A 24380-nucleotide genomic window follows, 5' to 3' on the forward strand; every position below is an offset into this window, starting at 1 on the left:
CTTTGTGTGCCCTGTAATGGAGCTTCACTTTCAACATGGGCCTGGGCTTGTTCCAGGTACACCCATGGGTTATGGCCATACCTGACTGCAGCCCTTTCAGGCTGTCTCCATAAAGCCAACCTTAGTCCTCTCCCTGGGTCTTATGGAGCCTGAGTTTCAGCACCCTGCCTCCAGCTACACCAGCAGATATGTGTCTTAGTCTGGGGAAAACAGGGCAGTGGCGCAGACCATCTGTGCAGTTATATCTGTTCTGCCTGTTGAAGATAGGCTGCTGTTTCTCCTCCAGGTTCTGAGGCTTCCCTTCTGTCCTGACTGATCTCACTAGCGAAGAGGCTTTTCAGGGTGTGGGAACCTGTCCTCTTTCACAGCTTCCTCATAGGGCCGCAGGTTCCAGTCTGATTCCTTTTGTTCTACCCAGTTACCTAGAGATCCTTGTTATTTGGGGCATCAGGTATTCTGCCAGTGTTCAGTAGGTATTCTGTGATAATTGTCTTATATGTAGATATATTTTTCATGTATTTGTTGGAGAAGGAGGAAGAAGGTGAGCTCCATGTCCTTCCCTACCTCCATCTAGATTCCTCTCCCCTAAAGCTTATTAGCAAATCTGCCTGTCAACTGAGTGCTTTCTATGTGCCTGGAGCTATTCTGGCACTAGGATAGGAGGTGAAAAAACGATGCACATTCAAGGACTTGCATTACAGAGGAAGCAGACCTGAAGGCAATAACCACAACACACTGTACAGGGAGTCATGTGAGCAGGGATAAGACAATGCCTAATTGCCTGGAAAACTCAGGGGAGGGGTACCTGATGAGATAATGTCACAGCTGGGATTAAGAATGAGGATTCTCTTAGGATTCAAAAGGGAAGGGCGTCATAAGCAGAAAGCACCTTTCAACAGAGTGGAGATATAAGAAATCAGAGCTGTGTGGATAATGGTGAGACATCTGTGAATCTGGCTCACATAAACTATGAAGATGACAGAGAAAACTGGATAAATAAGACAAAGACCAGAAAGGTCTTAGATATCATATGAAAGCTCATAGATTTCACTTTAAAATAATGGAAATTTTTTCAGAGCAAAGAAATGACATCATCTAATTTGTATTTTTATTTGTGAGGAAAAATTGACAGAAGCTGGGACTTGGCAGAAAGCCCAGTGAGGAAATTAACAATCAGTGTTATCAGAAGGCTGAGGCTGCTATAACAAAATACCACAGGCTGGGGGCCTTAAACAATTGAAACTTATTGTCTCACAGTTCTAGAGGCTGGAAGCCCAAGAACAAGGTGTTTGGCAGGGTTGGGCTTTCCAGAGGCCTCTCACTGGCCTGCAGATAGATCCTCACATGGCCTTTCCTCTGTGCATGAATGTTCCTGATGTCTCTTCCTCTTCTTATAAGTGCACCAGTCATACTGGTTTAGGCTTCCACCTAGTTACCTCTTTAAAGACCCTATCTCCAAATATAGTCAGACTCCCAGTTACTAGGGGTTAGGACTTCAACATAGAAGAAAAAAAAAATGGGGGGGGGGGAGTGGGTACAATTCAGCCATAACACAGTAAGTGCAGAAAAGAGGGGAGAAATAGAAGGATAGTTAAGTAGAAATCAGATTGGTGATATGTCAAGTATACACAGGAGATAAGGAGGTCTGCTTGATTTTTTTTTTTGTTTGTTTGTTTGTTTCGGCAATCATGTATGAGCTGGAGCCATTTGTCAAAAAATGAATATGGGAGGAGGCTTGATATGCCCAGAAAAAAATGAGAAGTTCAATTATCAACATGCTGTAATTGAAGTAGTAATTTCTAGTTAACAAAGAAGTAAAAGTTTGCAGCTTAAGAATAACATAGGTGGAGCCAAGGGTATGTGAGATTGACCAGAAAGAAAATGTGAAATAAGAATACAAGGGGATGGATCTTGGTGAATACTATTAAAGGGTGCCAAACATGAAGGGGTGCAAAGGTCTACCAAGACAGACAAAGAATCAGAACCCCAAAGTGGCACAAAAATTAAGGCAGAGAAGAATTAAGTGGGAGGTGGTTGTTAATGCCTAAGTTTTTTTCAGATACTTAATGGTTATTTTATTTCAAGGATCATAATATGTGCTTTTTATGAGTTCTAATTTGCCTGTGGTAGTAAGCTTGGATATTACTTGTGATGATCTCTCACCTTCTAGAATGAATACAAAATAGCCAATCAATAATTATATAGCTTTCCCTATATCTTTGGCAAATTCTAAATCTTTAGAATGAGAACAATATTTTTAAAAGCCAAAACATGTCATATATCTTATACTGATTAGAACATTGATTTTTTTCCCAGCATTAGCTATTATTGACAATACTCCCATTTATGCTGGCATACAAATTTTAAGGTTAGCAACCTACAAAAATGTATGTGTCTTTAACACTGTAGAGGTGATAAGATAGCTAATGGATAATTATCTTTAAATATAATACATCTTGGAATGCCATGGTTTTATTAGTGCAACATGTAGCCTTGAAATTTAGTCATGAAATCTATTTCAATGGCACTAATGATTTAATGTATAAAATAGAAAACAAGCTGTATTGGGGAGTAATATTTATTTATCAGCTCTATTATAAATATTATTTTTAGAAATCAGATATAGACACTTGAAAATTCCACATTACTCTATAGAGACCCAAAGGCACAAATATGAGTGATTTATTACATTTTTACAAAGTGACAAAAGGGAATATTACTTCTGGAAGATTTTTAATCAATTCATCACTATTATATTACACACTAGAAAAAAAATTTCCACATTCCCTCACAAAGCCAGTAGTTTTATATTTACACAGTATTATTATAGCAATTTAAATGTTAATCTATGATACAATAACATTACTTCAGAAAACATAAAAAATATAGTTTTTTAATAGCCATGCTCCCATTTTTGATGAAAGCTAGTCAGTTCATCCTAATGTTAGTTTGACACTTTAAAAATACACAAGAAATAGTCAGCTTTGTAAAACCCGTACCAGAGAGGCAGTCAGACAGAATAGATGGAGGGCTCATCATCACTTAGGTCTGAGTCATCCTCATCCACTCCTTCAATGACCGATTTCTTCCCTTTACAACAGGATACGATCAACCCAATCACGAACACCTATAAGTGTAAACAAGCTATAGGTTATTTCTCAAATCTGAAGTCATTCAGAAAGTACCGAATTTAACATCAATGCCATTACTGGGATACAAACAGGCCACTAAGGGTCAAAGGATCCTTGGGACACCTGTACTTACCCCAAGAAAGGCCCAGTTACCAAAATAGTAGGCAGCACTAAAGAACCAGAACTTGTGAAGGAACAGGTATGTCCGGGTGACAGTACATTGATCTATAAAAGCAAATAAAGGACTAAGGTAAGACAGTGTCTCTCTTTAAATAGGCTATTAATACTTTACATAAAAGGTTATTAACACAAAATGAATTATCAGTGTTAGACCTAGTTTTCAATCCTATTTCTATCTCCAAAGCCCACTCTTTTCAATCACCAAAATATAGTTTAAATTATCAACTAATACTTAGGTATAAAAAATGACATTGGCTAATTAGCTGTATTTGAACTAGAAGAAACATTTTAACTTGGAGTGCCGGACATGTCCTAAAACAAAACAAAGTTTTCCTGATGAAGAATGACAGAATAAAAGAAGAAAATCTCTCAGGATAGCTCACTTGAGAGATTTGAGGGTTTTTTTTCTTCTCAAAAACGCCATGGAAAATTATCACAACACTGTAAATCAACTACACTTCAATGAAACTTTAAAAAAATGAAAAAAGTGCTATTGAAAAAAGTGCTATTAAAAAGATGTCTGCTGCTTTGAAAGAAATACAAAAATCATTATTTACCAATTTGCTTACTGTCTGAACTTTAGAAGCATTATAGCTTGAATTTCAAAAGAAATCATTTATTTTTCTCCTTCAAAAAAGGAGTAACTCTTGAAGAGAAAGTGGCAGACTGGTTATTTGATATTTGTGTGAGACCCCATACTATTTTATACAAATACATTATTTCCATTCATTTACAAAGTCCTTTATATAGACTGGCATATACCTAGTAAATGACGACTGAGGATATACTAGTTTATTAAAACCATTTGTCACCTGGACTTCTGAAAAGTAGATTTAGGTTATATTTTATCCCAATACTCCCATCCCTTTCCCTGTAGTTCAGCATTTCCTTCTGAACAGCTCAACACCAAGCTGGACAAAGCAGTCTCTGCTTCTGGCAGGAAAACATGCTATTCAACAAGGAGGCAACCCTGCCTCTCACAAGCAGGGACAGCCACCTGAATGCTGACCTACTGAGCCCTCCAGAGCCCCTTCATATTCTCTGGTCTCCTTCTTAATAGAAAAGTCTAGAAGGAATATTCAGAGCTTCGTAAGAAAAACCAAAAAGGTGTCAAGCAGCAGGCATGGAAGAAATGTTTCTCTCCTCTCCTGCAATTACTGGCACCCACGATTATAGCCTGACACTAGGCCCTGGGAGCTCAGGCCAGCAGACGAGACCCCCTGACAGGAGAGCCACTGGTCATTCACTCTCTCCATGTTTTATCTCGCCTCTATTAAAGACCATACTTCCTGGTAATGTAACCTATTCAGCTTGTCACTTTTCCATGAGATTAGCCTGAGTATTCCAAAGTACCCATCAGAACACCTGGCATTCATCTTCAATATGCTGTTGAAGTTAAACTAAATTTTTAAAAAAGGAGGTATTTCATTTAAAAATCATATTGCTAAATCATACATTTTCTAATTTCTTTTAACTCAAATCTGACAAGATTCCAAGGATGTCAAAACAAGACGCTTGAATGTGTCTTGAAAATTAAAGTATAACTTAAATGTCCAGCATGGCGAGCCAAATCCAGACTCTGGTCTTTGATAGACTTGTATCAAGTAGCATTTGGCCACCTCTTTGCCATGTGAAGGGTCAAATCTGAACCCCTGAGACTGTGTGCTCATCAAATGGAGACATCACCATTATTTCCCTCCAGGGTCATTCTAAAGACTAAAAGAAGTTTGCAAAGTGGCAGCTGATATTAATTTTCTTCTTTTTGCTTCTTCAAAGTATAACCAAATCCACGATAAAGAATATAATTTTCAAGAGCAGTTCAAATGATGGCAATAAAAACTAATCTTAAGATTTTATAAGATTACCATGTGTCCATTAGTAGTAAGGAAAATGATCACAAAGGTGTTAGTATCACGACCACTCAGGACATGTTCATTATTTTTCTGTCTCTCTAGTCAAAACAGATAAAAATGGGGTTGGTGAAATTTTTTTTTTTTTTTTTTTTTTTTTTGGTCTTTTCTAGGGCCACACCCACAGCATATGGAGGGTCCCAGGTTACCGGTCTAAACGGAGCTGTAGCTGCCGGCCTACCCCAAAGTCACAGCAAGATCCAAGCCACATCTATGACCTATACCACGGCTTTGGCAATGCTGGATCCTTAACCCACTGAGTGAGGCCAGGGATTGAACTTGCAACATCATGGTTCCTAGATGGATTTGTTAATCACTGAGCCACAACAGGAACTCTGAATTGGTGAAGTTTAAATTATGTCTTATTCCATAACAGGATACCAGCTAAAAAGTAATACAAATTTAAATAAAAATAACCAATTTGAAATGAAGAAACGGGCTGTATAAAAAAATGCCTGTTCACAAAACTATTTTAAAAACATGAACAGTATCTTTCTTTCATGGCTTAAGTATTGTATTAGTTCTACTGTATAAATATAACCCTGTTTTTTAAAAGTTACTCACTTTCTCAACATTGTTAATGATCTAAACTTAAAAAATAAAAGTTCTATTACTCATTTCCATACCTAAAGATACTTGGGGAGTCAGAACTTGTCTGAATTAGAAATCTCAGGGCCAGAACAGGGATTATAGGATGCAGGCTAAGCTGGCAAAAGCAAGTAAAATCAAATCACTTCTCCCAGAGGTCTAATAATCCACTTTGTGAATTTTAAATTGGCCATAGCCACTGACTACTTTGCCCACAACGAAAAAAAAATCTGTTTCTTAAATATATCTCCTATCACATTGTTTTACATGTTTACCACTTTCGAAGGTAAAATTTTGACAAAAACCTTCTAACAAGAGAAAAAAAGTAAAACCATCGTTGGTGTTCCGGTTTGTTAAAAAGTGTGTAACAGTTCTTTTTAGCTACCTTTATATGTATACATAAATAGCATTATAATTATGTTTATATAAAATGGCATGTGTCCACAGAAGAATTTTGGTTAATAATCCCCATGCATGTATTTAATGTTCAAGTGATGATTCCACACTGACTATATGAAGGGGTTTTCTCCCCTCACCATCTGCCACCTTCCAGATGCTCACCTGAATCACAGGCATCTAGGCTATCTAGGATGTCTTTCTATAGTTATCTAGAAAACTATTATAAGTGTTTTGAACTTGATTTGACCTTCAAAGGAAATGTGAATTGCTGAACTTAGGGATTTTGTTCTAAAATCAGAAGTGTTTAGGAGACTTCCGGCTGTTATTCCTCCAAAGAACACATAAAAATTTCCATTAAACCAAAGAATGAATGTCTACAATGAAAGACTAAAAATAGGGGTTCAATTGTTTTTCTGATAACGAGATGCCATACAAAAAAAGATTAAAATTTAAGAAGCTAAGAAAGGGCATCTGGAGTACATGGATAAAATCAAAAGATCTGAATGCTGCTACCCACCCTCCTCCATCTAGTCTCACTTATCATCAAACTTGATGAATAACTAACAGAAAGTACAATTAGACCTTTGTTTTTCATGTACCAGAAACCTTTATAAATACACCCAGTAAGATTTTATATATTTCTTTGTTTCTTTTAGACCACTGGTTCTGTCATTGTTAATGTATGCTGACTGCCACTAAGATAACTTTGGTTATTCATTATAATGAATAGCACCATCTACTTTAAATATATTTTGAAAAACTATACTTAATGCTGATTTAAGCCCTCATTAATCATGTTATACCTTCACCTGAAAACAGCTTGGAATTAATTCTATATTTGCACTTTATAAACAAATCCTTGTATTATATATACACATGAAGAGAGGGTGTTTGAGAAAATTCATGTATTATGGAGAATTTTAAAGCAGTTTCTTTGACTAGTGACAAAAAAACAAACAACAAACAACCAAAAACAACCTGAGGGAAGAGTGGGCAATTTAGAACACCACTTCCTTTCTTAGGGTTACCTGTGATTATGCTAACTTGGTTTCTTGCAACTATTGAATATAAAAAACATGAAAATCTTAACTCTAAACAGGCTAAGGATCTCAGGCTTTATAGTTATGTGATTAGAAATTATTTATCAAATAATTTTTAAGAAAGGAGATAATGAATGCACTGTAGGTTGGCAGAGGGAATAGAGTAGAAAGAGGTCCATCAAGCCAGGAGACAATCCATGTGCAAACACGAACTGTTGGGATAAAAAGGAAGGTTGGATCTGAGGTTTGGGGAGTAGAATCCCAGTTAATCATTGCTGTCAAGTGGATTTATAGCATATAAAATATGCACGTACAAAAAGATTTGAGAAACTAGCAACATACATCCAAATAAGAAAAGAGATGGGAAAAAATTTAAAACATGCAATAAAAACCAAAATTTTATATTTATATTGAAATTTAACAAATGATATACAGCTAAATCAATGTTTTCTTAAATCTTAACTGCTGGGTAAAAGGGAAAGAAAGCATTGGTGAACATCGAAAAACCATAGATAATCTAAAGGAAATGGATTTATTATATTTTATGAATATATAAACTGTATCGGGCTAATAAAGATGACAGTGTTTTGTATTTTGTAAAGAATAAGTTTCACAGTGATCATTTTTAAGAACCAGTATGTATTAGAAAGTATAATGTGTTTCAAAGGCACTAAAATATACATTGCTAAGAAATACACCTGATTTCATTTGTCTTGATCATATGAAATGTAATTGGCCACACACAACTTGTAAGAGAGTTACAAAGGTAAGCATTAGCATATTACATGTAGAAACAATCCCAAACTGTATTAGTGAACCCTAAATTAATGAAACTTATTATCAATTAATCTTACTTTCCCAGATAGTCAAACATAAAACAGCTGATTTCTACTACTTCATCTTTTTCATAAAATGACAGTAGTTTAAAGGGCCTAGTAGAAAATAGTAGAGACAGAAAACCAAGATTTAGTTCTTGAGTCTGCCACTTATATTTACTGTGAGATTCTGGAGTCATTTAACTTTCTTTGTGTCACTGAGATAATATCTGCTTGTGATGGAAAGTGGTAAGATAAACAGACCTGGGAATTTAGAGAGAATTCTACATGTGAATTAAAGAAAAAAAAAAAAAAGATGGACATTTTAAGAATTAGCATCCTTATGCAAGGATCTACAAAAAGTGGTTGAGAAGTTTTACAAACTCTAGGTTGGCTTTAGTGTGGACTGCAGAAAATTGAGAAACTTTATGCTTAGTTAACTTGTCTTAGTTGAACTTTTATCAACACAATCAAAATGTCACCTAGAAAAAGAATTTCAACATCAGCAGACTTTCTGGATCTCAGGTAAAACCCAAGAAAAATGATGCTCTGATCAATACTCAATTTTCTGGTCTGCATGGCAACCTCACTTGACAATGGACACAATACATGAGGCTTTCTCAGCTGGATAGTATGAGCCAATAAGATCGATGAGGCCCTCTTCTGACCCCACACCTACCTAGAAACTGCACAATCATAAACTAGGCTTTCCATACAGTTTCCTTCTCTTTGGTGAGGATTTACAAACCCTGAGCCTGTAGTTTAACACTTACACTTACTATGGTAAATTAATAAGCTGCCTTCTGGCTAATACTTTAGTTTCCTCTCTGTTCACTTATCTGGAATGAAATACAGATGCTAGAGATCATGGTATGTCAAGACCTATAAGTAATAAATCTATCTCATCTCTAACCTCACTACTGCTTTACTTATTTGATGGGTGGAATTAAACTGAATGAGGCTATCAACATAAAGTTATTATTTGTCAAGTAAAAGATTTTAAGTTTATAGTACTTAACCAGGAGGAACTATTTTAACTTATTGAAACAAACTTTCTGGTTCAAGAGGACAAACTCAGCAGTTATTTGTTTCATGTCCTTCCCAGGACCTCATTAAAGTTAGAGTATAGGAATAAAGCCAGTAGAACCTTTAGCAGCAAAGGGAATGAGAGGTAGGCCATCCAATGATAAGATATTCTGCAATATTCTGGAAGATGGAAAGACAGTTAAAAGCTGTCCAGTAAAACAACTCGTTTCCCTCTCATTTATTTTAAGAGGTAATTTAAGGATCAAGGAACTCCAGTCACAGAGTCCCTACTGATGAGGCTTTCTCATTCCCAATAGTGAAATACAAATTAACATAAATATGAATGGATCATAAGACTTATACAGAAAACCATCAGCATGAAGGGAAGGAACAAGATAAATGGAACTGTTTCAAGATAAACAGAACTGCAATCTTACTTAAAGGAAACAATTAAGGAAAATACTTAGTATCTTCATATGCTGAAGGAGATATTAAAATACATAAAACAAAGATGCTTGAAAAAGAAAAATCAGAATAAAGTACCTCAACAAAAGTAAAAATGTATGAAATAATAGGGTGTAGTGTGAAGATAAAGCCAAATACAGACTTAGGAATCTAGAGCAAAATAGTAGGCAGAAGATATGAAATGAGAGGAGACAGATGACCAGTTGAAGACATCCAACAACTAGTGAACAAGAGCTTCCTAAAGAGAAAATGGAGAAAAGAGTAACTGTCAAATTAACTTCAAAAGAAAAATAGATTGGCACAAGATTCCTTACCAGTTAAAAATGAAACACGGCTGGTGCAATGTCTTTAAAGTTCTAAAGGAAATGATCCCTTACGTAGAATTCTAAGTACAAAACTACCCATCAATTCTATCAACTGCTGAGGATAAAATACTTTTCAGATTACAAGGACTTTACAGATATGTATTTCACACAAAGCATTTCTTTTCTTTTTTTATCCCTAAGAAAAGTAAGAGCTTGGGGAAAGAAATCAAGAAAGAAGATATGGTTTATCATTATAAACCATCAGAAGTCCAATGAGCAGAAATTAAGACAATAGAGCTGAAGAGAATTAGAAAACTGACCCAAATAAGAAAAGGAATTGGTAGGTACTTGGAAGTGAATACAGTGGGTTTCATCCAACAGATAAGGTGAGCAAGAAACTACAAGATTCTAGGTAGATATTAATCTTATGTCACTTTAATAACATTTCTTCAGAGAAATAAAAAGGAACAAATGAAAAAAAATGTGGTTCATTCTAGAATGCAGAACCAACATTCAACAAATGTTGGTTGAACAAAAGAAAAAAATATACTACATACATATAGTACTATGTATACATGCTTCCTTATCCCAAGGAGCTTAGATTCCTATAAAAGAGTAGGATACAGATAAGATATATAAATGACACTAAGACAGAGTAAGGTCATGTCATAAGATGTATAAATGCTATGGGAATACAAAGGATAAAAAAAAGAAACTGCATATATGTTTGGAGGTTCAAAAAAGGTCATGTTTGAAATAAACCCTGTAAGTTGGCCAGGATTCTCACTGATAAAGATGGGAGAAGCTGGATAGAAACTGGCGGTGATATTTTAAAGAACAAATAGGTGAAGAACAAAGACGGAAAAGACGGCCACGTTCAGAAAATGTATTTTAAAATGTTAGAAACATGTATGATGTGTTAAGAGTAGAATCCTTCAATCCTTGGCCAAATTCATCAGACGGTGTAGGGAGAGAACCTAAGGTCCCTACTGGAGGAATAGCATTATCAGAGGACTTTAGGACAGCAGTTCCTGCAGCACGGTTTCCAGACCAAACTATCAGAAAATTCAAGAGTCCCTCTGTAGATCTACTGAAGCAAAAATTTTGTAATTTATATTTCATGAGCCTTCCAAGGAGTGACTCTGATGTACGCAAAACTTTGATAACCACTGTTTCAGACAATTATGCTAACAGCACTGTGTAGTGTGAATCAGAATGGAGCACTACTTAAAAGGTACAGCAATTCATGTGAGATGTCATTTAGGTAAGATGTGAGGGTCAGTCACTATGGCAGCAGACTGCATCCATCCCTTAGCGACTGATTAGGTGAAGAGAAAAAGTGAATGAAGATAACTGTGCTTCGAAGCATGTGAGGTAAAGTAACAGTGAAGTCAGGAAGTGTAGTCAAAGTCCTTAACTAATAGTTTGTACTTGCCCAAGAACTATTTATTTTAAACAATTTAATAAGCATATTGCCAAAATAAAATGGCTCTGTATATTATTTTCATATGGTTGGTAAGTTCCATTCATAGGTACCTGCAGATAACACGCAAACATCTTTGCTTTCTTCCTCTGAACACCAGGTACCGCCTTAACCTACACATCATGTTACAACTACACAGATGCTTTTGGCCATAATGGAAAACTAACGAAAAAATGTGCAGTAACCAATAGTAGACTGCAAAGTTATTAGGCTTCTTGTCCAAGAACAAAATAAAATCAAACAGGCGCAAAGAAATTTTAAAAAGATAGCCTTAACAGCTGCAAACAGATTTTAAAGAAAATTATTCTAGATATTATCAAAAATAGAATATAAAATATTAAGTAACATTTTAAAATTAAACTCTAGAAACCATAGGTATAACCCCTTTCATTCTTAAAGCCTATACTAAACTACTCAGAAAATCCTACTGACGCTATCTTCAAAATATTTCCAGAATCTGACCACCATCACCGGCTCTCCCTTGGATTCCTACAAAAGTCACCTGCCAACTGGATTTTGCCCTTGGTTTATTATGGTCTATCTCAAGGGCTGGTAAACTATAATCCTAAAGGATAAATTTAGTCCACCACTTATTTAAGTTTTGCTGGAACATAGCCACAGCCATCCAAAATGTACTGTCTATGGCAGATTTCTGGTGCAGTGGCAGAGCTGAGTAGTATGAGACACTACTGCATGTCCCACAAAGCCTAAGATGTTTTCTATCTGTCCTTTACAGAAAAAGTTTGCCACACCCTAGTCTATATGCAACATAGTAGCCAAAGTGATCCCTTGTGAATATAAGCCACATTAAGTCATCTGCACACAATCTTCTAGACTTTCCAGCTAAGTAAAAGCTGAGGTCCTTATACTTGATGACATGCTATTCCTCTACCTCTTCTAGCATCTCTCACCCTGCACCTGCTATCACCTTGATCTGCAGTGCTTTCCCCCAGGTATCTGCCTGTGCTCCTTACTTTCTTAAGCTCAAATGTCAGCTTCTCAGTATGTGTTTCCTTTCTATTCTATTTAATTTCAAATCATTGCTCCTTCTGAGAACCACATAACCCTCCTTTGGCTCTTTATTTTTTCCATTAATATTTACCATCTGAAGACCCATGGGGAAAGAGAATTTGAGTTTGTTCACTGTTGCAGCCCTAGTACCTAGAATAGTGTCAGGCCCATAGTAGATATTAAATGAAAAGCACAGGAAGAGCACTTGAGCACACAACACCACAGGAGACATTAACAAATACAGCAAGGCATCAGCATCCCTTTTTTACCTCAGCCCATACGGCTAAGTCTTTAATGAAAACCCTTTTTAGCCTATTAAAACTGGCTTTCCTTAAAATGAAATTTTTATTTATAATTGTATAAATCAAACAACAAGCGTAAACTAGTGCAGTAACTCCTTTAATAAAACAAGTTTTAAACAGAAGTATCTCTTGCAAAACACCATTTTCAATAGTTCTTTTCCTGTATGTGAAAGTATGGGTGGGTAAATCAAAAAAAAAAAAAATTACCTGAATCCACTGTTAGTGATAATGTCATGAACACTATTACTTAGCTTGACTTCTAAACAAAATTTCCTAGAACCTTAGAAGGTAGCAAGAAACATTTCAAATTCTTGGAAAAAGATGGTACCAAGAATTCAGGAATCATTTTTTCAAAGTCTCAGGAACTACCGCCCCACTGTCACTTCTCAACAAACTGAAAGAAAAACACTTCTCTAATCAGTAGCTACTAGGCCTATATGCATGCCACTATCTTGTCTCTCATTGTTTTCATCTTAAAAAAAAAAAAGGCTTAATGCCATTTGCAGCAACCTGGACGGAACTAGAGACTCTCATATTGAGTGAAGTAAGTCAGAAAGAGAAAGACAAATACCATTATGATATCACTTACATTTGGAATATAATATATGGCACAAATGAACCTTTCCACAGAAAAGAAAATCATGGACTTGGAGAACAGACTTGTGGTTGCCAAGGGGTACAGGGAGGGAGTGGGACTAACTGGGAGCTAGGGGTTAAGAGATGCAGATATTGCCTTTGGAATGGATTAGCAATGAGATCCTGCTGTGTAGCACTGAGAACTATGTCTAGTCACTTACAATGGAGCATGATGATGTGAGAAAAAGAGAATGAAAACATGTATGTGTAACTGGGTCACCAAGCCGTACAGTAGAAAAAAAAAGGTTAAAAAAAAAAAAAAAGGCTTAATGGTGTTTTTTCCTTAATTATGGAATAAAAACTATTATTAACAAAAACAACAAAAGTAGTGAATATTTACTTCTTGCCTTTAGTCAACATTTCCCTAAGGTGCAGCCTGATTTTTTATATCTTCTTTATATACAAAAGCATAAAACATGAGACAGCATATACATTCTTCCACCTATATGCATCAGATGGTGTGTATTTTTCTATGTGAAAATATATAATATATATGTGTGTGTGTGTGTATACACACAATCTCATTACATTGTATATAATGTTATTTCAAATATCCTCACTGGATGGGTAAATATCCAGTTGTTTCTTATTGTCTGAGGTCTGATGGGTTGGCAGGACATACATTTCCACAGATAAACCAGATGGCAGTTAGAAGTTAGGAACAGAAATCTAACATTCTGAATTTCTTGATTAAATTATTAAATTCCTCTTAAATTATCTAGCATAACTAGGCTTATTTACTGTCAACTGTCAAATCGCCAAAACACTACTTAGAAAATTTCACTGATGAAGTAAAGCTACTAACTGCAGTGAGGGACATCAAGACGGGGAAGATAGGGGTATTTGTAAGATTTAAGGGGTTTACCAGGGTTGGACCCTCTAATTAAGGTCTTACAAGGTGAGGAACTGGCTAGAATTGGGCTAAGTTTATGATAACAGGTTTTGGACTGGTGGATGCAATGAAATAAGAAATCTTGAAAATCAAGTCTTTTGGGGCAATTTTTTTTTTCTTTTTAGGGCTGCACCCACAGCATATGGAATCTCTCAGGCTAGGGGTCAAAATGGAGCTGCAGCTGCTGGCCTACACCACAGCCACAGCCATGCCAGATCTGAGCCGCATCTGCAAACTACACCACAGCTCATGGCAACGTCATATCCTTAACCCACTGAGCAAGGTGAGATCAAACCTGTATCCTCATGGATACTAGTTGGATTTGTTACCACTGCACCACAATGGGAACTCCCTTTCTTGGACAATTAATTAAGCTATCTTTGTTGTTTCACAGTCAGGAATTAATTATTTCCTGGAGCAAGTCAACCATTTGTGTTGGTCCTCAGTAGTATTTAAAGTAAGGACAGGGGAGTTCCTGTCATGGCCTAGCGGTTAATGAATCCGACTAGCATCCAGGACCCAGGTTCGATCCCTGGCTCTGCTCAGTGGGTTAAGGATCTGGTGTTGCCATGAGCTGTGGTGTAGGTCGCAGACACAGCTAGGATCCCGTGTTGCTGTGGATCTGGAGGAGGCTGGCAGCTACAGCTTTGATTGGACCCCTAGCCTGGGAACATCCATATGCCATGGAAATGCAGCTGTGCCCGGAATTACAGAATATTAGCAACATGATGTTGGTGTCAGTTTCCAACATTTTATAGGATCAAAAAGCTTTTAAAATTTATTGAGCAGCATTTGGGAATGGCTTAAACTTCAGATAGGCTATTTTGAGTTGTTAAAATACACTGCCCTGGAATTTTTGGATAATATGTTGGAGTTAGAGTCAATATGGCAAATGTGCAGAATGAAGGCTAAGTTTCTGATACTGTAAGATACAACTCTGATTAGAAAATTCTCCTGTTCAGCTCATAGCTTTCAAAGCAAATGCTTCAGATAAGAAAGTGTAAAAATTGCTATCTTAAAAAAATTAGGTGAGGAATTTATAAAAATATCTTAAGTTGTTTAAGAAAGTTTATTATATTATCCAATAGAGACTAGCATCTTTGCATTTAAACTGGTGGATTATTTTAAAATATCAAGAAGTATTACTGTGCCTTATAAGTTTAATTTCTGAAGAGTTTTTAATATACTATTTGAGGATTTAAACTGTTTTTTGTTGTTGCCTTTTTTTTGCAGAGCCTCAAAAGAAATAGATTCTGTAAACCAGGTCAAAGAATGATTCATTTTCCATGAATGAATATGCCTATAATTAAATCAAGGTTTATTTGATGCTAGAAATTTATACTGGAAGTGACAGGAAAATGTGAGAGAAGAATTATTTTGTAGCAGTTGATAACTGAAAATAAACACAAAAGATCAACTCACTTTCACAAGAAGTTATATCTTTTAATCTAAACTGTTTAGGGAAATACTAGATAGCATACATTGTATTCTACACTAATTCTTATATTGAAAACACATCATTTTGTGGGGCAAAATATATCATGTTGAACCACTGGGCATATACATTTAGCTTTTTGGAGTCTAAGAAAAATAACATATAGAAGTATGAGGAGTTTTTTTTGGTTTGCTTTTTTTTTTTGGCCTTGACTGCAGCATGCTGAAGTTCCCAGGCCAGGGATCAAACCCATATGACAACAGTGACAAGGCTGAATCCTTAACTGCTAGGCCACAAGAGAACTCCATAAAAGCACACAAATAATGTAAATTACATAAATAATATAATGTATAATACCCTCAAAATGGTAATTAGAAATGGTTATCCTTAGTAATTCTGTAACTTGGTCTGCACTTTGTACCATCAGTTTTTAAAACAGTAGCCATCTGGTGGTGTATAGTGGTTCTCATGTGCGTTTTTTTTCCTACTTTTTATCATGATACACACTAACAGCTCAGCATTTTTTTTTTTAATGTTTTTGGTAGCAACTTTCATGCATTTTTAAAATTGAAGTATAGTTGATTTAAAATGCTGCATTAGTTTCAAATGTAAAGCAAAATGACTCAGTTACATACAAAAATTTTTTTTTCAGATTCTTTTCTCTTATAGTTTACTAAAAAATATTGAGTATAGTTCCCTGTGCTATGCAGTAGGTCCTTGTCGGTTATATAGTAGTGTGTATATGTTAATCCCAAACTCCTAATTTATCCCTCCCCTACTTTCCACTTTGATAATCATAAATTTGTTTTCTATGTCTGTGTGTCTGTTTTATATATGAGTTCATTTGCAGCTTTTTTAGATTCCACATATAAGTGATATATGCTATGTGTCTTCTCTGTCTGGCTTACTTCACTTAGTATGATAATCTCTAAATCCATCCATGTTGCTGCAATGACATTATCTCATTCCTTTTTATGTTGAGTAATATTCCACTGTATATATGTACCACATCTTTATCTACTCCTCTGCTGAAGGGCATTTAAGTTGGTTCCATGTCTTGGGCTACTGTAAATAGTGCTGCAGTAAACAGTGGGGTGTATGTATTTTTTCAAATTATGGTCTTCTCTGGATAGATGCCCAGCAGTGGGACTGCTGGTCATATAGGAGTTCTATTTTTAGTTTTTTGAGGAACTACCATACTGTTCCCATAGTGGTTGCACCAACTTATATTCCCACCAACAATGTAGGAAGTTTCCCTCTTTTTCAAACCCTCCGGAGCATTTATTTATTGTCTGTAGAGTTACTGATGATGGCCATTCTGGCTGGTGTGAGGTGATACCTCACTGCAGTTTTGATCTGCATTTCTCTAATTTTAAATTAGTGATGTTGAACATCGTTTCAGGTGCTTTTCAGCCATCTCTATCTTCTTTGGAGAAATGTGTACTTAGATCTTCTTTCTGACCATTATTTTGGGGGGGAGGTGTTTTTTCGGTATAAATCTGCATGAGATGTTTATATATTTTGGAGATTATTCCCTTGTCAGTAACTTTGTTTGCAAAGATATCTCCCATTGATTGTCTTTCTGTTATTTTAAGGTTTCCTTTGCAGTGCAGAAGTTTAATTAGCTCCCATTTATTTTTGTTTCTATTTTCAACATTCTAGGAGGTGGATCCAAAAAGACACTACTGAAATTTATGTCAAAGAGTGTTCTGCATAGTTTTTCTCTAGCAGTTTATGTCTTTAATCCATTTTGAGTTTATTTTTGTGCATGGAGTTAGAGAATGTTCTAATTTCATTCTTTTACATGTAGCTGTCCAGTTTTCCTAGAACCACTTATTGAAGAGACTATCGTTCCTCCATTGTATATTCTTGCCTCCTTTGTCATAGAATAGTTGACCATAGATGCATGACTTTACCTCTGGGATTTCTATGTTTTTTGGTTGGGGCATTTAGCCCAGTTATGTTTAAGGTGATTATTGTATGATTTCACTGTCATTTTATTAACTGTTTTGGATTTTTTTCGTAGGTCTTTTTTCTTTCCTTCCTCTTCTCTTCTTTGTGATTTGATGGCTATTTAGTATTGTGTTTGGATTCCTTTTTCTTTTTTTGCATATATATCTGTTATAGATTTTGGTTTGCAGTTACCATGAGGTTTTGATATAGCAGTCTATAAATATACCTGATTGTTTTAAGTTTCTGATCTCTTAACTTCAAGTGAATTTCAAATATCCTGCATTTGTAGTCTACTCCTCTCACGATTACTGGTTTCAATATCATAGTTGTGTGTGGATGGTTTCCTAACTTTACTGTACATTTGCCTGTCCTGGTGAGCTTTCCCATTTCTCAATTTTGTTTCTAGATGTGGCCTCTTTTCTGCCTAAAGAAGTTCCTTTAGGACTTGTTGTAAAGCTGGTTTGGTGTTGCTAAATTCTTTCAGCTTTTGCTTGTCTGTAAAGCTTTTGATTTCTCCATCAAATATAATGAGAGACTTACTTGATAGAGTATTCTAGATTTTGGAATTTTCCTTCTATTGCTTTAAATATATTGTGCTACTCCATCATGGCTTATAGATTTTCTGCAGAAAAATCCTCTGATAACCTTATGGAAATTCCCTAGAATATTATTTGTTGCCCCCTTGTTGCTTTTAAAATTTTTCTGTCTTTAATTTTTGTCAATTTGATTATGATGTGTCTTGTCATGTTTTTCCTCGGGTTACTCCTGTGCAGGACTCCGTGCTTCTGAACTTGGGTGACTGTTTTCTTTCCCATGTTAGGGAATTTTTCAGCTACTATCTCAAACTATTTTCATAGGCTCTTTCTCTCTCACTTTTCCTTCTTGAGACCCTGATAATGAGAATTTTGTTGCATCTGATGTTGTCTCAGAGGTCTCAAACTGTCTTATTTCTTTATTTTCATCTTTGTTCCTTATTCTGGTCCACATCAGTGATTTTCATGATTTTCTGTCTTCCAGCTCACTCATCGATCCTTCTGCCTTATTTATTCTGCTATTGATTCTTTCAAGTGTATTTTTCACTTGTTATTGTGTTCTTCAATTCTGTTTGGCTGTTCTTTATATTCCCCAACTCTCTGTTCAAAACTTCATGTAACTTCTCACTCTGTGCATCCATCTTTTTTTTTTTTTTTTTTTCTGAGTTCTTGGATCATCTTTATAGTCATTACTCTTAAGTCCTTCTTGGGTGGACTGCCTATTTTCACATCACTTAGTTATTCTTCTGGTGTTTTACCTTGCTCCTTTGTCTGGAACATATTTCTCTGCCATCTCATTTGGTCTAAATTTCTATTCGTATTTTTATGAATGTGAAAAGTTATGTTTTTTGACCTTAGAGAAGTGGACCTCTGTAGGGGATGTCCTATGTGTTCGAGCAGTACATTTCCCTCTTGCTACTCAATGCTCAGGGACCAGCTGGACATAGGGTAGGTTCTGCAGCTGTTAGTCTATAGTTTTCCTCCTTTGGTGTCTGCCCCATAGTGGTTGAGGCTAGCCTAGAGGCTTGTGTAGGCTTCCTGATGGGAGGAACTGGTGCCTACGCACTGATGGGTGGAGCCGAATCTTATCCCTCTGGTTGGCCAGGGCTATGTAAAAGGGTATGTTTAGAGGTGGCTGTGGGCTCAGGAAGTATTTAGGTAGTTTATTAGCTGACAGATGGGGCTGAGTTCCTGCCCTGTTGGTTGTTTGGCCTGAGGTGTTCCAGCACTGGAGTCTTGGTTCCAAAATGGCAGCCTCCAGGAGAGCTGATGCTGATAAATATTTCCTGTTATTTCTACTGCTAATCTCCTAGTCCTCACAGCGAGCCACAGCTTCTCCCCCCACCCCACCCCACCTCCCCAGAAGATGTTCCAAGACCAGCATATAAGTCTGGAACAGGCTCCTATCAAGTCTACTTTTTCCTTTCATCTCAGTGCACAAGAGATGTTGTGTGCATCCTCCAAGGGTAGAGTCCCCATTTCCTCTGGTCCTGTAGAACTCCTGTGTTTAAGCCCTACTGGCCTTCAAAGACAAATACTATGGGGGCTCATCTTCCCAATGCTAGATCCCCAGGCTGGGGAGCCTGACATGGGGCCTCAAATTCTCATTCTTGTGGAAGAACTTCTGCAATATAATTGTTCTCCAGTTTTTAGGTCACCGACTCAGTGGGTATGGGATTGGTTATATCATGTGTGTGACCTTCCTACCATTTTGCTGTGATTTTTTTTTTTTGTCTCTGAATGTCTAACATTTTTTTTTTGGTAGCTTCTAGTCTTATTTGATGGCTATTCAGCAGTTAGTTGTGATTTTAGTGTGCTCATGAAAGGAGATGAGCTCCAGGTTCTTCTACTCAGCCACCTGTCTCAGTACTTTTTAAAATACAGATGTTCTCTCATATAACCAGAGTATAGCTGTTAAATTCAGTAATTTTAAGGTGGATATTGTACTTCAAAAATTTACTCTATAGTTCATACTTTGAGATATCATTTATCCCATTTATAGTACTTTCATCCTCTACCTATTGCAACAGCCCCATTCTCCCTAGTGTAATAACCTGTTTAAATATTTTTAAAGTCTCTCCTCTACCTGTTGCAAAAGTCCCCTTTTCCCTAATGTAATAATCTGTTTAAATATTTTTAAAGTCTCTCCATTTTTTTTTTTTAACTCAAAATGGTCAATCATTCCTCCCATGGCTTATAGGAAACTATAATTCCTTATTTTCCTCCTTGTTAGTTCTCCATTGCTGGTTGTTCTTCTTTCTAACCTCCTAACACTGGACAGCCACAGAGCTCCACCCTGCACCTCTTTTCCATTTCAGTTCATCCTCTTGGTGATCTCACATCCAGCTTCACAGCTTTCCTTCCCACCAAGCCATCATAGACTTCTCTAGATATCCATACCCAAATCAAGATCTCTACTTGGATGTTCAGTGAATGACTCGACCCCAAAATAAGCAAACCTGAACCCCATGTTCTCCCTCAATGCATGAAATTAAGGAAATGGACCTATGGAATTAGGGATATATGCACTTTGTGAAAACACTCAAGAGAAACTAGCCAAATAGCTAGCTCCTGAATGCAATTCAGTATGATCTCATATTAAAAAGTAGAGTTACACACAACTTTCAGTACTACCCTGTGGCTTTTAGTTCATGTGCCATTCAACACATGGGATTTGTAAGGCTGTTTAGAAAAGATGGTAAAAATCCCAAACCTAAACCACACTCGGAATAAGAAATTTTCTTCATAGTTAAATCTTTTCACCTAATCCTCTAATACTTCGGCCCATACAACCCTAATGAAATTACATTCTCAAAGGTTTAAGATTGGTTTGGTAAATCTCTCTCTGAAGCATCAACACGAATGATCACTGCATGTAACACTACCTTGGATCCTATATGGCTATCATATTCTGTTCATCTCTCATTGTCCAGACTCATGTTTCCTTCTCAAATAACCTCATTTAAGCTCTTTGACCTGATTTTCCTTTATATTACATGTGACTTTGATTTCCTCCTGGCTTCAAATGCCCATTTCAATTACATCAAGAAAAGCAGTAATACCTTTTGTTTTTAAAGGACAGATGACACAAACAAAACACACAAAAAAGTGTTAAACATAGAAAAGAGACTTGAAATCTAGATACCTGCATTGCAGTCCCAAGTCTCATATTATCAACTTTTAACTCATCTCTTAGGGGTTTAGTTTCTATATTTGCAAAGAAATGAGTATTAAACCAGTTAGATGGCCTCACTAAAGTTTCCTTATTTTGCTTTAAGATTCTAGATTATATTTCTAAAATGGTTTACAACTTAAATGTCTCTCTGTGTCCTTTATTTCCATTTCTATAGTTCTCATACCAAAAATGAGGGGGAAAATATTCTTTGACATAATATCTTAGATAAATGTTAACAGAAGGATAAGTATTGCAAGTCAACCTGCTTTTATCACTGACAAATGCAAAACATCTTGGTAAACGAGTTTTAATTGCAGAGAATGCATTTTGAGTCACTCCTTGATAATAGGCTTGTTTGCTCCAGAACTCAGTGTTCAACTAAAGTAAGATATCAACGCACATTTTACTTTATTAACTTTTCTCCAACATTATCTTTAGTTATTCAAAATAATTCTTACTTTTCCCTTTGTACTTAGTATATATAATTATAACCCTCCTTCAGCTCTTTAATTTTAGATCTGTTCAGTTTTTATGTAATTTATATAGATTAATAGATTAGTTTAACATATCAGTTTCTATTTTAGCATCATCTAACTTGAGTCATCTTAACCATTTGTCCTAGTAAAATTATATTCTAATACTAAAATCTAAAGCCATAAATTGCTTGATGTTTTTTAAGGGTGGATATATATATTAACAAATATACTTAACCAGAATAACTCATAAAAATCAAGTTTGATTTATACTGATCATCCCATTTCTAGTTGTTTTAACGTCTAAATTAGACAACACAAGTTTACTTCAAGAAAAGATAAAATAATTAACTAAGACAGCAGAAGTAAGGCTTCAGGTTCATAGATTTTTTTTCTTTTCTTTTTTTTTCTGGCTGTACCCATGGCATATGGAAGTTTCTGGGCCAGGTATGGAATCCAAGCTGTAGCTGTGACCTATGTCACAGCTGCAGTAATGGTGGATCCTTAACACGTTGCGCCACATTGGGAACTCTGGGTTCAAAGATTTTTAATAACGACCATTTGGAAATATAGTATCTTGCTTCACTCCTCACTGTATTTCCCAAATAGTCAATGCCTCTGGTACAATTTACTTTTCTATAACATGCCAAATATATCTGTTTTCATGGCTTGTAAATGCAGTTCCCTCTCTGCCTGGAATAGCCTTTTTTGTTTGTTTGTTTCTGCATTTAGATTTAACTTATGCTTTTGGGTCTGGTTAAAATGTTACACTGCAGAGTAAACCACTGTCCCTTTTACTTTCCCATAGCAATTTGTAATTTCATTACAGCTTTCCATTTACTTTTCTATTACAATATTTATTTTCATATCTAAATCCATTATGCTGTTTCCTTTTCAAAGGTAGGGACCATAGGTTTCCTCTGATGCTTTCTTGTCTTCCCAAAATCTACCCCACTACTCTGTTCACTAAGGGATACTGATCATTCATCTTCCTATGTGGACTCAAATATTTCTTTTCTGTTACTTTTGATAAATCTGTGTTTATCTATTTTGTTCACATTAACATAGAAACTGTCAGTGTATTCATGCTTATTAGAATAAGAGGCAATAAAAGAACACAAAACTAAGAATGCAAAGGTCCTTTTGCCATAATAGCATACAAAATTTAAAACCTGATTTCTAATTTGCTCAGCTGACTCACGTTGAACTTATAAACAATGGATTACTTCTAAGAATAAATTAAGTAACATTGTTGTTTTAAAAGAACTTTAGAAACATGGTATGATAAGCAGTCTTTTTTTTTTTTTTTTTTTTGGTCTTTTTAGGGCTGCCCCCGCGGCATATGGAAGTTCCAATGCTAAGGGTCCGATCGGAGCTGTAGCCACCGGCCTAGCACAGCCACAGCAATGAGGGGTCCAAGCCATGTCTGCAAGCTATACCACAGCTCATGGCAATGCTGGATCTTTAACCCACTGAGGCCAGGGATCAAACCTGCAACCTCATGGTTCCTAGTCGGATTCGTTAACCACTGAGCCACGAAGGGAACTCTGATAAGCAGTCTTTATAAATCTACTAAATCATTATCATTTAAGAGATTATTCTAAATACAAAGAACCTAGGAGTTTTCATCATGGCTCAGCAGAAACGAATCTGACTAGCATCCATGAGGATACTGACGCAGGTTCAATCTCTGGCCTCGCTCAGTGGGTTAAGGATCCAGCATTGCCATGAGCTGTAGTGTAGGTCACAGGCCTGGCTCAGACCCTGCATTGCTGTAGCTGTGGTATAGATCGGCAACTGTAGCTCTAATTTGACCCCTAGCCTGGGAACTTCCATATGTTGCAAGTGTGGCCCTAAAAAAAGACAAAAGAACCTAAACTATTTTCAGATGACTCTCAAACACTGTAACATTCACTAAATGTTATAGGACTGCAATGTTTTTGTCTTTTTAGGACCAAACCCATGGCATATGGAAGTTCACAGGCAAGGGGTTGAATTGGAGCTACAGCTGCTGGCCTACAAAACAGTCACAGCAATGCCAAACCCAAGTCAGGTCGGCGACCCACACCACAGCTCATGGCAATGCCAGATCCTTATATCCACCGAGCTAGGCCTGGGATTGAACCTGCATCCTCATGGATACTGGTCACATTCGTTTCCACTGAGCCATGATGGGAACTCCAAGCGCAATATTACTTAAGGAAAAAAGTCTCTAAAATATACTTAATATTGGTAAAAGATCAATATATGTATTTATAGAAATTATTGCTTTAACATCATATAACACTATAAATTATAATTTTTATTTCTAAATCTAAAAACCATTCTCCAAATTGCTGTTATTTGCAATAGATAAGCAAGTGCCTTTTGGGTGTTAATATTATAGCGGCATCTATTCTAGTCAACGTGCCCACCAACATGTCACAAATAGTGTTGTCTTTTTTCTCTGTATGCTGAGATTTCCTATCTTACAAATGGATTCTGCCTTAAAAGTCTGTCACCAAACATTCCACCCTATCCCCACACTTCTGTGTCAAATCTCATCTTCTAATTTGCTTCTTCATCTTCCCCTATCATTTAAGAAGGATTTTTTAACATATAAAACTCAGGAGTTCTCCTGTGGCACAG

At 36.2% G+C, this 24380-nt stretch overlaps 1 protein-coding gene across 1 annotated transcript in view; it reads right to left on the reverse strand.

The window, feature by feature from the left end:
- LMBRD1 (LMBR1 domain containing 1) overlaps positions 1670–24380 on the reverse strand; it is a 108801-nt gene continuing 86090 nt past the window's right edge. Inside the window, exons 15-16 of the mRNA XM_013992625.2 lie at positions 3265–3356; positions 1670–3127 (exon numbers count right to left, since the gene is read on the reverse strand). Coding sequence (XP_013848079.2) covers positions 3011–3127; positions 3265–3356 — 209 coding nt within the window. The 3' untranslated portion in view covers positions 1670–3010. The remainder of the gene's footprint in view (positions 3128–3264; positions 3357–24380) is intronic.

This window comes from Sus scrofa, chromosome 1 (assembly GCF_000003025.6).
Source record: "Sus scrofa isolate TJ Tabasco breed Duroc chromosome 1, Sscrofa11.1, whole genome shotgun sequence".
NCBI classification, from domain to species: domain Eukaryota; kingdom Metazoa; phylum Chordata; class Mammalia; order Artiodactyla; family Suidae; genus Sus; species Sus scrofa.